General features: G+C 48.6%; 1 protein-coding gene across 2 annotated transcripts in view; it reads right to left on the reverse strand.

Moving 5' to 3' along the window:
* The window catches only part of LOC134465116 (uncharacterized), a 17,532-nt gene that overhangs the window by 1,441 nt on the left and 1,091 nt on the right, over positions 1–15,000 (reverse strand). The window contains exons 1-2 of one of the 2 annotated variants that reach the window (XR_010038108.1): positions 13,757–15,000; positions 9,874–11,070 (exon numbers count right to left, since the gene is read on the reverse strand). The exon at positions 13,757–15,000 is cut by the window's right edge and continues 1,091 nt beyond it. Coding sequence is in view for 1 of the 2 variants with exons in the window: in XM_063218577.1 (XP_063074647.1) it covers positions 10,141–11,070; positions 13,757–15,000 (2,174 nt within the window). In the remaining variant the exon portion in view is untranslated. Of the gene's footprint in view, positions 1–8,452; positions 11,071–13,756 lie in introns of those variants that run through there. The other variant, XM_063218577.1, reaches the window with a different exon arrangement.

The following is a 15,000-nucleotide window of genomic DNA, read 5'->3' on the forward strand; positions in this document are numbered from 1 at the left end:
CACCCACGTGCGCGTGCACACACACACACACACACACACACACACACACACACACACACACACACACACACACACACACACACACACACACACACCAACACACGCACACGCACACACATACCCACACCCGCACACACACACACACAAACTAACACAAACACAAACTAACACACACACACACACACACACACACACACACACACACACACACACACACACACACACACACACACACACACACACACACACACGCAAAGTCCTCTACCTCTAATGCATTGTACACCCCGAGGTAGACTTCACTCAAGTCTGCAAAGAGTAGACACAACTTAGAGGAGGGTGGGGGATGGGCGGGCCTTTTCTGTAATCAAGCAAAGGTTGATGGCAATCTCTGGCCAGTTTGAGTTGAAGCATTGAATACGTCTACAGACTACGCACTGTACTGTACCGCACTCTAGAGGAGGGGTGACGACGAGCCGCAGTCCACACCCAACTCCCATTCCCGTAACGTGCGTAAGAGCATTTTAGCCCTTCACACAGATCCCGCTCGCTGCACTGCAGACTCAAAACAGCGACCAGAAAACAAGCGCATGCCTCCAGCCGTGCGTTATAAGGAACAGCCCGCGATGGCATGCTGCCTCAGCCGCTGCAAGGAGGCAACAGGTCACATAGCTGCAAGATTAGAGTGAGGAGTCCGCACACTTAAAAATCCTTTGGTTCTTTGTTATTTTATTCCGTGGCAGGATAGGATGCGATTTGACTGTTGAGTCGAAACGTCATCGTATCCTGCCACGGATATAAAATAACAAAGACAAAAAGGATTTTAAGCGTGCGGACGGACTCCTCACTCTAAAATTATAGTCAGCCTTTGTCCTGCACCTTGTTTCCTGGGACCGTGCACAATCTTCACCTTCAACCAAATAGCTGTAAGAACAATGCCCACACCAAAATCCAAAAATGCCACAGGAACACTAGCCCACCACCCCTAGAAAAAATGATCTGAACCCCCCCTCACCCCCCATTCAATTCCAACTCCAACTATCCCGCTCCCAGTCCGCCCCTCCTCCCTAACTCCCCTCTCATCTACCCCACACCTCCTTCCTTCCTCCCTCTCTTCCTTCCTTCTCTCATTCCTTTCATCTGTCTTTTTTTTGCCCGCCGTCCCTCACTCTGCATTGCTTCTCTGCGCTGCTCCACATGGTTCTTGGTCTGGCCATGCCTGCGACAGGAGCTATGGCTGTGCGTGTCATGGTGTGGATTGGAGTATGTATGGGTGGGGAAATATGGGTTTTAACCCATTTTAGCCTAAGGAAAAATGCCTGCTGAATTGCCCTTTTCCGGAAAAGGTGCCATCTGCGTATTAAAACCTGAATATCTCCAGAGCCCTCCAGAGTCCAAAGCACATCAAAACGTGAAATAAGTTGTATTTAAAAGATAGGACCCTCAATTTGCATTCAGCTCTATCATACCCACAATTTTAATTAAAAAACACAATTTTCAAGAGCCTGAATGCAGCATAAAGCGGCGTACACACACAAAGCTAGCTTTTCGCTTGCTCGCCTACTCGCCACTCTTTCATGGAACGTTCGCTGAAAGTTCCACCGGCTTTAACTGCCAATGAACAGGCGAGAAGTACCGAACTCTGCATTCCAATTGGTTACTCGCTTACTCGCCTCGCTCGAAGTTAAAATATTTTCAACTCGGGATCCGCCCACATCGCATCGCTTGTACAGTACTCGCCTACTCGCCTGCGAGTCTCGCTGGAACACATCGACATTCTATTGACTTCATTCGCTGAGCGAGTAGCAACGTGTGTGTACGGCCCTTAACATATATGTCGCTCCAGGCAACATCAAGCCAAGCATCAAGCCAAAATGTGTTAAAGTGAGGGGTCTGCAAACTTGAAATTCTCTTTTTTTTAACTCTTATTCCACGGCAGAACTGCATTTGGACTCACTGAGGTATTCTTCACATTCTCTTCCTCTTTGAGTTCTGTAAAGACCTCAATGGTCAAAACGTAGTTCTTCCACAGAATAAAACACAAAGAAAAGGATTTCAAATGTGTGGACAGCTCACTCTAAAACTTCAATCTGCCTTTGTCCTTGCACCTTAACCTGAGATGTGCACAGTCTTCCACATGAACTGGGGAAGTATGACTGTCATTGTCATTAGCGGTTCAACCCATTTGGGGGCCCAAGGCAAAATATAGACATGGGGCCCTTTTGAATTACGTCAGTGGGTATTTACCATGGCCGTATTGACTGTTGGGGCCCCCTAGAATGGGCAAATTTGGTGGGGCCCTAGGCAACTGCCTAAACATGGGGCCCTTTTTTAATTATTTCCACGGGTATTTACTATGGCAGGATTGACTGATGGGGCCCCTTGCAATGAGCAAACATGTTGGGGCCCTACAGTAGGTAACTGCCTAGTCTGCTTATTGGTCAAACCGGCTCTGGCCATTGTGTGCACTGCAGTTTGGGTGGGGGAATATATGGGTGTCATTGTGTGGGAGCCCTGAATGGCTTTGGCTGGCTGGCGCCTGGCTAACGAGTGGTGCAGGCGTGGAGTAATTAAGCCGTCAGCGAGCCTGCCAGGCCAGCCACCTCAACAGCAACAGAGGAGTGGAAAGGAGAGGGGCCTACTACTACTATACTACACTACTGACGATACGGTCATCACACCCACACACACACACACACACACACACACACACACACACACACACACCCACGCGCACACACCCACAGCCATCACACATACCTACACACACACATACAAACAGCCATCATACACACACACATACAAACAGCCATCATACTACACACACACACACACACACACACACACACACACACACACACACACACACACACACACACACTCACACACACGCACACACACACACACACACACACACACACACACACACACACACACAGCCATTGTACACACACAGCCATCATACACACACACACACACACACACACACACACACACACACACACACACACACACAAAGTCATCATCATACAGTACACATGGTCATCACAGGCAGGCATGGCCCCCATCCCGACGCTGCTCTTATTCCGACACAGGAGATTAATGTCTAAACATGGCCGGCTTCCAAACACTTTTTGGCTGTGAAGCCGATAAAGACTGATTTTCTTTCCATTTGTTTGTTGTTGTTGTTTTTTTTCTCGTCCTCTTCTTTTTTCTCTTTTGCGGGCTTGTCAGTGCCGTTAGAAACACTTGCTAATTGTTGTTGTCTTTCTGTCTCTCTGCTTCCCTTCAAACAAGCTACATCAGTTTGACGCCGTTTCCCTTCCTCTGCTCTCGAAATAATCAGCGAGAGTGCTTATGTTTTTATGCGACCATTACAAATACAATATGAGCTGGCCTTGTTCGGTCTGGCATTCCGCCGAGAGGTTTATAATTAAAACCATACTGAGCTCTTGGCCCCAGTTAGAAAAATAGACTGCGCCACCACATAGTCTCCAGCAGAGGGCCAGGCCCAGCCAACACCAACTCTTCATAGTGTTGCCAGATAGGGCGGTTTCCCGCCCAATTGGGCTGCTTAGGATGGCTGTCTGCGGGTAAAAAAGGGCATTTGGGCGGGTTTTTCTGCTGATTTATGGCCAAAGAAATCAATAGAATTTTGTTAAAATTGGGCGGGATATAGTGCCTCCAGGCATGTTTTGAGCATTTTTTTTTCTGGCTGGAAATCATCCTCGTCTCATTTGGCAAACCTGAAACTTCCGAAGCTCTCCACCACGACAAAGGGAAAAGGGGGATTCATTGTTGCAGGCAGAGCTGTGAATACTTCCCTTCCAAAAAAAGACAACTTCTTGCAGTTCAAGCTATGGAGTCGGCTTTTTGTCTTCAGCGCTATCTATACCACATATCTATAGCAGGGGGGCCATAATCACAGATTGACACAGTTTAGATGTAAACACCCAGAGCATCCAGACATCTTGCGGGTGAGTAAGAGAGTGCGTGAGTCATGAGACTCGTTCGTTCTCAAGAGCACTCACATCCACTGGGGTTCTATATAACTGGGCCCAGTGTTCACATCACACAATACCTCTCTAGCCAGCCAGCCAGATCGCATTTTCTCACATCTTCGCAATTCCCAGAAACATGATTCATCCCCACCCCTCTTTTTTACAGCTTCCCAGAACGAAACTGCAGTGGCAGAGTAGCAGCGGCAGGGCAGCGGCAGGGATGTTGTGCCTTGGGTTTGTGTTTCGAAACAGGACCTGTTATTGTAACATATGTGGTTGTTCCCTCCAGTTCAGGACAAGCACATACCCTTGCGCCCACACAAACCTCCATCAGCCCTCACCATACTGACCTGCTGCTCTGCTCTGCTCTGCTACGCTACGCTATGCTATGCATACAGTCGTTAAAACCACACTATTCTCAGTGTTTTTGTTCTGCTCTGTTATCTCACCAAGCATCCTTGGTTATAAACAAAATTGGATGTTGGCAGACGGAAAAGATGGCTGTTTACACGGGGGGAGCCTATCCCTCCGTGATTAGGTACATAAACTGTACCAGAAGTGTTTGCGTCAGCACGCAGACATTTAATTACTCTGGGCTATCATGGCCTTAATGACACATCTAGAGATGCTATCACGGAGTGATGCAACACCCAACATGTGGAGACCGTCAGCCAGCATGTATTGGCAGGATGAATTACCCAACTCTCGGCTTTGACTACAGGGTCTATTTTGGCGCAATTCTGGCCCCGCAATTTTCAAGCGACAACAACAACACTCTGTACTTCTGCAGTCTGCTGCACACACACAGAGGCTGCAGGGATTAAAGTTTTCCGTCGCTATGACGGATTTCCGTCAACTGGATTTTCGTTTGGACGGATTTCCGTCCTTATAATTCATGTCAATTAATTTACAATTTTTACTTTCCAACTGAACTCAAATCGAGAGCACTCATGAGAAGGGACAGGTGTGTTTGGTGTACGGATTTAGTTATACACGCCACCACCGGTGGTGTCATACAACAGATTCACTCAGTAGTTTTGAGCCATCGTCTTCCGTGTTCCAAAAAAAAAAGTACCGGTACACGAGCGGTCAACAATTCAGTTGCGGCGCAGCGCGAGAGATTAAAAAAACAAATAGCCAACATTGTTGCTGATGGCAGAAAAGAAAATAAGTGTAATACTATGTCTTTAAAGTGCAATGACAATCATTAAACGAGTTGGACTGATGTTCCAATATGGGCTAATAATGCATATGCATGGAATGCATAGCTGGAAGAAGGTAGGACACGTTTCCATTATCATTGCACCTGCCGTGGCGGATAGTTAGAAAAAAAGAATAGTTTACTTCGACTGCGCATGATGTCCTTTTCATGAAGGGTTTTCCTTTTAAGCATTGTGACTTTTACTAACATTATTCATAGCCCCAATGGAACGGCTATCATTGGCAGCTAGCTAGGATATACCATGCGTAATACCATGCGTTTCATCCTCAAAGTTTAGCGCGTTTGACTAGCTACGTGTAGAACTAGCAGTTCACAGTCTCATCTGTAATCATAGCATATTCACTTTGTTGTTGCCGATATATATTTAAGAAATAAGTTAAAAATGGGTTGCATTTTACAGGGGTCTCGGAGGCTATCCCTGGCAGAGCCAATATTTTGTGTCTTGTTCTGGGAAGCAGTGTTCTGATGGGTGGACTCATGGTCAATAAATGCCGTTTCGGTGTTTGTTTCACTTTCAAGGCTTGTTGTAGGCTACTGTGTGATGCTATTTCTGCTAACTGGAATAGTGTGCAGCAACAGTTGTGTGTGCTTGTTTTTGAGTGGCTCAACGTCTGTGCGCATCTTCTCGGACTATACGCTTCGTTTGAGTTCAGTTATTTGCGCACTGCGCACTCAGGACTAATAGGTGGGTGATTTGTCTTGATTCGAGTGGAAAGTTACGCGACAAGCTTGGGAAAGTGTGTTACTTTCGTTAAACGATAGACGTATGTCTGTGACTGTGTCGTGTCTGCTTGGGTCGTGTCAGCTTGTAGGAGAGAACACGGGTGCGTGTAGGAATCGGGGACGTTTTTTAAATCAATGGTAAGCGTGTGCCTGTCACCGCACATCGAGAAGCAAAAAAGTACCGGTAGCCATAGGTTTTCAAAACGGTAGAACACAAGAGGTAGACTACCGCACCCTGTTTGTAAACGTCAACGTCAAGTTATTTGTAACAGGATGAATAGTGAAAAACATACAAAATAACCAACAACTAGTTTTCTCCCTCTGATTGCTATGCTACTGCAAGCAATGCGCACCAGTGCTTTCACCGGAACAGTTGCCCATTCTGATGGGAAAGACAAAATATAGCCTACTACTACTACAAAAAAGAAACATAATGGGATCACTGTATCAACGCAATTGCAATTTTGAAGCAACACTCATTGTGAATCCATTCTGCATAATGTTCTGAACAATTCATAAACAATGGGTAGAAATAAGAGGAAATAACCAAAACATGCCCCAAATTGCAGTTCAATGTTTGCAGTCTGATATATCCTTTATCCCTCCATTCTCGGCCAGTTCTAGTCAATCTGGTGGCCTAGGCCTGCCCCCTCTCCCTCTTTCCCTTTTCTTGTATTTAGAAATTGGCATATGTAAACATAGCATTGTAGGCCTACATCTGATCTAGTACCTACAGGTACATTCATACTGAGAGTGTATACAGGCCTACTGAGTGTATAATGAATATTCATTGTTAATGTGAAGTGTACAGTTTTATGTTGGTTGAAGTTCTGATTTTGTGGCACTTTCTGGTATTACTGGCGCCCTCAAGACATATGTCTATTCTGCTCTAGGCGACTGCCCTGTCTGCCTATACCTAGTGCTGGCTCTGGCACCATTCCTTGCATAAAACCAGTGTATGTTTCGTTATGAGGGCAAAGCCTGGCTACATTGGTTTTCTTAGGGTTACGGAGTGATACTCGATCGGGTGCCTAACCGGTAAAAAAGTTCAGTCAGATGACTTTTTTTTGCTTTAATCCCTGAGGCTGTGTACAGTACAGACACATTTTCCTTTTGCAGTGTGTGTGTGTGTGTGTACAAGACATTCTGAAGCTTGGTATTTATAATTCTTCCTCGGGCATCACCTCAGCTAAACCCACTGCAGCACGCACTGTCCTCAGCCCATACGTCATACTCAACAGCGTTTTAAACAGATAGCTCATTTACAAACTGGGCATCTGTTCACAGAACACACATACACACGCTCACACGCACGCATGCACGCACGCACACACACACACACAGGGCCAGGGGAGCATCGGAGTGAGCAAGGCAGCAGTTCCCTCCGCAATAGCCTACAGTCGCTACAGTGACTTCACTGTTCACGAGTGTCATCATAAGATGTAAAGAAAGAAAGAAAGATAGAAAGAAAGAAATGGCATAATGTGTGTAACCACACAATAAGGATTTTAGCCCTAAACTAAACCCCTACCCTCCTCAGCCCCCTGTAGCAGTGTACACTGCTCAATAAGGCGCTTTGTGGCAGATTTAGGCCATGTCCACATTAAGTTGGATGTTTATAAATATGTGTGTCCATAGTTCCAATGATCTGCACTGTTGCACTGTTTTCAGAATGCTCTACCAAGCTGCCGATTCAGATTTCCCCATTTCAGCAGTCATTTTCAAAAAGCTCAATTCGCAATTCCCTGTATTCGTGTGGACGGGCGTAAACCAACACATGCGTTTTCATATGTATCCACAGGGCCCTAAATTAACTTTTTTTCACCACGGGTCAAAATCGCTAGTAGATGTGAATCTTACTAGCCAAACATACACTCACTAATGCAGGGGTGGGGAACCGTTTTCATTCGACGGCCACTACAAATTTTATAAAGTCCTCCAAGGGCTGTACTATGAACACAAACAAGGATTTACCCCTGCTGCACTTCAGGCCTATATTGACGGTGGCCACCTTTACAACCTTTACTGGAAATGTAAATCATTTATATTGCAAATATCATTTCTAATATTCCTTACAAAATGTCACATTTCATGTGAAACTATATAACATTCAAATGATATCAGGGTCTGTAAACTGTCCTCGAGACATAGGTTCCCCATCCCTGCACTAACGGGCTAGTGGCTAGTAAGTTGGTCCTTTCGACCAGCCAAACTGAAATTTCAGCTTCATTTGGCCGGTTGGCTGGTGTAAATTTAGAGCCAGGGCTGTGTATCCGCATTAATGTGGACGGGGGCCCACGTACTGTGTTCCTCCGGCTGCTACACATCCAGCCCATGCTCTGCAGCGCTCAGACCCTCATTCCACCACTAATCTGATTGCAGCTTGTCAGATGCTCCTGATCTACTGCCTTCCTCTCTCCCAGGTTTGGAGCTCTCAACTGTGGAGCAGCAGAGAGAAGAGAAGGAAAGCAGACAGCCCTGCTTTGGCAAGGCTCCAGCACCGGATCCCTTTTTTTATTTTATTTTATTTTATTTTATGTTGTTTTAGCAGTGGGGTAAGAAAAAGGGTGGTCTCGACTCTGCTGGTAATGCAATGATCCAGTGGATCGCCAGTGAATCAGGGACCAAGTTAGTCCCTCCCTCCCTGTGAACGGTCCACATTTACCCTCTGGAGCTGGATGGCAGAGGGGCAGAGTCTGTGCTGTAGTGTGTCTTACTACACCCCTGTCCCCGTCTCCGTCCCCGTGACCAGCCTGCAATAAGTGCATACGAGTGGAGAGCACATGTGACAGCAGCAGAGTGAGACTGAAAAGTGTCCCGACTTGAGATTAAACTCCGTCTACAGGTACAGTCAGGGAAGCCGAAGGGGACGGGTGGGACACACGGGTCAGTTGTCCTAGGCCCAGGGGAGAAGGGGCCCAAAATAGGGTTTTCATTTACATTGTATGTACAGGGTGTAGGCCCCTTTCAGGTGACTTTGCCCTGGGCCCGGCATAAGCTGTCATCAGCCCTGTGTACAGTACAGTACATCCCAATTCAGGGGGAACGAACGGGTGGAGCTGAGCGCTTATATAATATTGTCCTGCCAAGTTATAAGAATAAAGCTGCTGCTGCACCAACCTTTTTTCCCCCCCCCAGGTACTTTTTCGACCGTGAAAAAGCGCAAAAAGCACAAGTTAGCCGGCTAAGCAGTCCCTCCCCATGTGTCATGGCATGGGTTGTAAAGCTCATTAGACGTGAGGTTGCAGCATTCCTCCGCTATTCCGCAGAGCAAGTGGCCCGTAAGAGGATCTGAGGCCGTCTCTGGTCAGAGAATAATGTGAATACAATATCCTTTTCTTTCGGCACCATGGCTTAATGCAGCAGCCGTGCTTTTAAAGACACAGTAGCTACGCAGTGGTCTATTTTTTTCCTGACATGCTATTTTCACCAGGCTCAACAAATTGCTACTTTTACTCTTCGCTACCTGTCCAGCGTGTGGGAGTTGTTGCCTGAAAAACAAAACAAAAGAACTTGGGAGTGTTTGAACACTACACTGAGTGTGCAGGAAAAGAAAAATTGGGGCTGAAACACTGCGCCGCACAACAATCGCCTTATCAGCGTATTTCTTGAGGAGCAAGAAGCAAGTAAAGGGTACAAAAAGCTTAAACATTAATCTGAGGTGGGTATCTCTAGCTCCACAAAGGAGAAAAGTCCTGCAAGTTTTTTTTAAATTTTTTATCTGAAATTATGTGTAGAAGAATGTGTGTGGTGGGTAGAAGAACTATGTGGTGTAGCCTAGTTTTTCTCCATTGCTAAGCTGGATTACCCACCCCAAGATATTAGCAACCTTTCGTCAGAATCAAAAGATCTTGAAATCTAGAGCAAGACACAGCACGCAATGCAACACACGCACATACAGTACCAGTACGTCAGGTCAGCACAACTCACCCTGAGTTACCCAGACACGTGGATGTGTCTAGGGACGTCCCCTCACAGTACGTGCAGACAGGTAAAGCCACCGCCCAGTCGTGTCCATGGCAACCAGGTGGGTGGGAGGACAACTCCCTCCCCCTTTCCATCCTCCAGACCTCCCCACCTTCACCTGCTAATCCCCAACTCGCCCCATTCACTAATGGGTCAAAGTGGCTAGTGAGTTGGTCTTTTCTACCAGCCAAACTGACCCACCCCCACCCGTGGTCCCCTCCCATTGCCACCTCATACCGCCGTGGAGACCTGCCGGCTCTTCCCCACAAGGGCAGCAGGCCGCAGGGGGGGTAGCAAGGCCTCATGGTCCTTGTGGAGAGTGTCCAGCCGGCCGTTGGGTTGGTGGTTGGTGGGGTAGGGCGGGGGCTTGTGGTTCTCCACATAATGTCCACCACCATCGGCGTTGCCATTGGCGGGCAGGGGCAGGGGCAGTGCCGGATGGGACGTGGCGGGAGCGGACGGTGGAATGGACGCCAGCGGGATGGACGTCAGCTCCAGCCGTCGTCGCTGGGCATCCTTGACCCTGTCGCGGGGCGGCCATGCAGCCACGCAGTTGCCGTTCATCTTGGGCCGCTCCCTGTCTCTATCTCTATCTCTGTCCCTGGCCACCTCGTGGCCTCCCGAGCCCAGAGATGTGCCTGTTCTCTGGCTTGGTCCCAGGGCCTTAACCCTCAGCAAGTCGCCCGCTGATGCTGCGGTGGAGGTCGCGTGTCCCCCCCTCCGGATGACGGGAGGGTGGCAGGTGGCGGAGAGCTTTGAAGAGGAGGTGGTGGAGGAGGAGGAGGGGGTGGTGGCTGTAGCGGTGGTGGTGTTAATCGCCGTGGGGGTGGAGGTGGGGGTAGTAGACGTGGGTGTGTGGTGACCGTTGATGCCTTGCACCTGTGGCTGCGGAGGGTCCTGGCGGCGGCGGTGGTGGTGGAGATGCTGGAGGTGTAGAGTGTCGGGCGGCCGGTGGACAAGGGCCTTCACCTCCTGGCACATGGGCGGCAGCTGCTGCTGAGGATGGTGCAGAGGCTCATGGGAAGGCTGCCGGAGCAGAGGCTCATGGGAAGGCTGCCGGAAGAGAAGCTCATGGGAAGGCTGCCTGCTGTGAGACTTCTCCTCGGCGCCGTCGATGCCGACGTCAATGCTAGAGGTCAAGACGTCAATCTGCTGCACGACCTGAGGAGAAATCGGAAGAGGAAGACGGTCTCAAACAAGTGTTTGTGTGTGTGTGTGTGGAGAGAGAGAGAGAGAGAGAGAGAGAGAGAGAGAGAGAGAGAGAGAGAGAGAGAGAGAGAGAGAGAGTGACAGAGACAGTTTGTGTGTGTGTGTGTGTGTGTGTGTGTGTGTGTGTGTGTGTGTGTGTGTGTGTGTGTGTTTCTGTATGTGTGTGTAGTATGTGTGTGTGTCGGAGTGTGTGTATTGACAAACAAAGTGACATTGCTGTGTCGGGCATATTGAATGACATTTCTTTTCCTCGCAGTTAAAGCCGCAGTTTCAAGGGGATTACATCACTGCTTGGCTGGTGGAGAGCCAGCAGTGGGAAGATGTGCTCGCACGTCAATGTAAATCCAATCTCTGACTGCTATGGGAATTTTCCCCTATGTCATCATGTTAAAAAATTGATGATGTGGGCCTTCGATAACCACTCAGGAAAGAAAAGGAACCTGGCTGATCAACAGCTGGTTTGGTGCCAAAAGAAAGGATTAGGCCGATTCTGGGTATGTAATCTCAAAAGCTGGAAGGCAGGATAGTAGAAGGGTACAGTACAGTACAGTACAGTACAGTACAGTACAGTACAGTGTTTCTGTGAGCTCAAGAGCCGAACATTGTAGACACTAAGGTATATTGACATATTGACAAATTGCAGTGTTTGACTGTTTGACTGTAGGCCCTACATTTGTGGATTTTTCTGTCTTTCTGTTTGTACTCCAGATATGTTATGGCTACGAAGCAGATGTTTTTTGTCTGAATAAATAAGAAAAAATCTAAGCATTCGATTTTTGCTTATACCAGAATGAAAACAATATGAAACCGGCAGAGGTGTAAAGTTTAGAATATACCCTGTCATGTACTAGTCACGAAACTGGTGGATTGTAATGGGCAAAAATAAAGTAACTTACATTTACTCTACCACCACTACATTTTTCAGACAGATAGACATGACAGGTGGTGAAATCATCGGCTGACACCTCCAACTTTCTGAACCTGAAGTTTTGGCAGCACCCCCTACTGAATTAACAATAATATAATAATAAAATGCACTTTAAATAATAACTTAATAATGATAATTTATATATTAAAGTACACTTTGACCTTTGACTTGATTAAACAGTTGCCCCTTCTCTTTCATTGAAGATGAACCCCAAAAACGCCTCCTATCGCTCTACTCCTCACCTCTCCCATCTCTGAGACATTAGCCGAAACTCATATGAAGTTTCGGCTGCACAGATTTTGTCTGCACTGTCTGAAAATGGCAGCTGCTCTCTCTCTCACACGTCAGATGTATGCCAAAATTCCACCAGGTCTTTCTCTCTTCACCTTCTCACTCAAAATGAACTCCCAAGTACTCCATCTCCATCTATCTCTCGTGCCTCCTCACATCTCTGATCTCCAGGTGATCAAGATTCAGGTTTTGATATAACATAAAGCTTAGCCACTTCCTCTTTCACTCAAGATGAATCCCAAATCAGCCCCTCTCCATCTTCCTCTCCAGACCCGTCCTCATCTCTCTCATCTCCAAGTGAAGAAGATCCAGATTTCGGCACCACTCTCTATATACATTAGCCACTCTGTCTTTCACTCAAGACAAACCAGACTGCCAACATCCCCCTGCCCCCACCCCCAGACAGCTCTTCACCTCTTCTCTCTCACTGCCCCAATGCCTCTCGGCTCTCTCTCCCGTCCTCATCTCTCACTCAAAATTAAGCCCAAAGTGCCCCAAAATACCCTGCATTTCTCTCTCCTCTCCACTCCCCACCTCCTTCATTCAAGATGAATCTCAAACTACAGACTCCCCATCTCTCTCTCTCTCTCTCTCTCTCTCTCTCTCTCTCTCTCTCTCTCTCTCTCTCTCTCTCTCTCTCTCTCTCTCCCTGTCTCTCTCTATCTCCAGGTGAATAAGAACTAGGTTTCTTTCACTCAAGATGAACCCCAAAATACTCCCCGCCACATATCTCTCCTATTACAGTACATTACATTGCATTACAATTAGCTGATGCTTTTATCCAAAGCGAGTTACAGTTATTTACAGGGTATTGATTACATTCACTGGACTGCCCTACAAAGCAAAAAGGCAGTAACTGCGCAGAGCTCAAAACTGAGTCAGTTGACTTTAAAATGATACTGCAATCTAGTGTAAGTGTTTTTTGGGATGCTTTTGGCATGTGACAGTTTTGTTACTTTATATTACCACCTTTTTTGAAAATCAATCATTTTATTTTACTTTACCACTTTGATATATATGGCATTAAAGTCATAGTAACTCATCTAAAACAGCAATGCAGTTACTGCCTTTTTGCTTTGTAGGGCAGTGGAGCTTTGTGGGGTTAGGTGCGTCACTTACAGTAAGGGCACTTCAGTCATGGTTTGGACGGAGTAGTGAGAGGTAAAGGTGGGACTCGAACCGGCAACCCTCTGATCTTAAAACCACCTCCCTAAACCATTAGGCCACGTCTACCCCTCCCTCCCCTACTGCCCCTATCCTCACCTCTAAAAGTAAATAAATCCGAAACGTTGTGCCATTAAATTACTAGGAGCATTAAACGCTGTTGTGGACATTTACTTTTTACTTAAAGGTATTTTGTTTTGTCCGGCACCTGTGCCACTGATGTGCGCGCATTCTCTGCTTTCTTCCTAGGCTCACCTCTCTCATCTCCTGGTGGACCTGCTTGAGGCCTCCCAGTACCTCCTCCAGGCTTCCCACCACCTTGCGAATCTCCTCCCTTACGGTCGATTGGCTCTTCTGATCTGCCACCAACGCCGTTGACGGCGTCGGGGTCCCATGACTCGGTGTCTGCTGATCATCCACCTGTCCCGTCAATGTACTACTCCCCTTCCCCCCCTTTCGCCTGTCCGACAGCGACAACGACGACGACGATTCCGGGTCCCTACGGAGAGTCTGGTGACCGTTCACCATCTTGGGCCTGCAGGGAGGACCGTGGTCCTCGGCAACCCGCAACTTGGACGGGGAAACCTCGGTGGGGAAGAACGTCCTTTGGCCCGGCAGTGGCCCGTTGCAGGTGCCATGCTCGGGGCTGGTCTGCCTGCTCAGGCTCGGGTGGGCGTAGGCTGCCATGTGACCGTAGGAGATCACGGGACTGAGAGGGGGCTGCTGCTGGTGTTGTGGCTGATGGTGGTGCTGCTGCGTGTGCGCTTGGTGGTGCTGTGGCTGAGGGTGCTGCTGATGGTGCAGGCCGTTAAAGCTGCACGCGGCAGGCTCTGCGGCAATGAGCTCAGGCCTCAGGTGTCTGTCCCTCAGGTACTGGTCGCGCACACACTCCCAGCACGGCTCCTCAAGTCCCGCACAACCGCCACAACCACCTCCACTGCCATGTATGACGTCCCCATGCCCCAGGTGACCCCTGTACTCTGACGGGTGTTGGTGTTGGTGTGGCCCGTGACCAATGCCAACGTGATGGTTCGGTCTGTCCGGTGGGTAGCAGCATGGATGTGGCATCGGTGCCATCGGTGCCATCGGTGCCATCGGTGGTGGTCCCGGTGGAGTGAGAGGCGACCTGTCCCAGTCCGATCGTCCGGCGTCTCTCGAGCAGGCATAGTGCTCCCGGCAGGGCTGCACGGCTGGTGGCCAGTGCCACCTCTGAGGGCTGCTGGAGGAGTAGCAGGGGTCCCACTCGCGGGGGAAGGCAGGCGTGCAGTCCCCCAACACAGGGCAGTGGTTGGGAGGCCCCAGGTAGAAATCCACCCTCCTGCCTGCTGGGTTCCTGGGTGGTGGTGCGTGGGTGCCATTGCTGCCACCGCTGCTACCACCTCCCCCTCCTCCTCCTCCATGGCCACTGCTGACACCTCCTCCACCTCCTCCTGATCCATGGAGGACTCCGTTCCTCTCCAGCCCTTCCTCCCTGCTCTCCCTCCTCCTGCCCTGCCTGT

Source organism: Engraulis encrasicolus, chromosome 16 (genome assembly GCF_034702125.1).
Source record: "Engraulis encrasicolus isolate BLACKSEA-1 chromosome 16, IST_EnEncr_1.0, whole genome shotgun sequence".
Taxonomy (NCBI): Eukaryota; Metazoa; Chordata; class Actinopteri; order Clupeiformes; family Engraulidae; genus Engraulis; species Engraulis encrasicolus.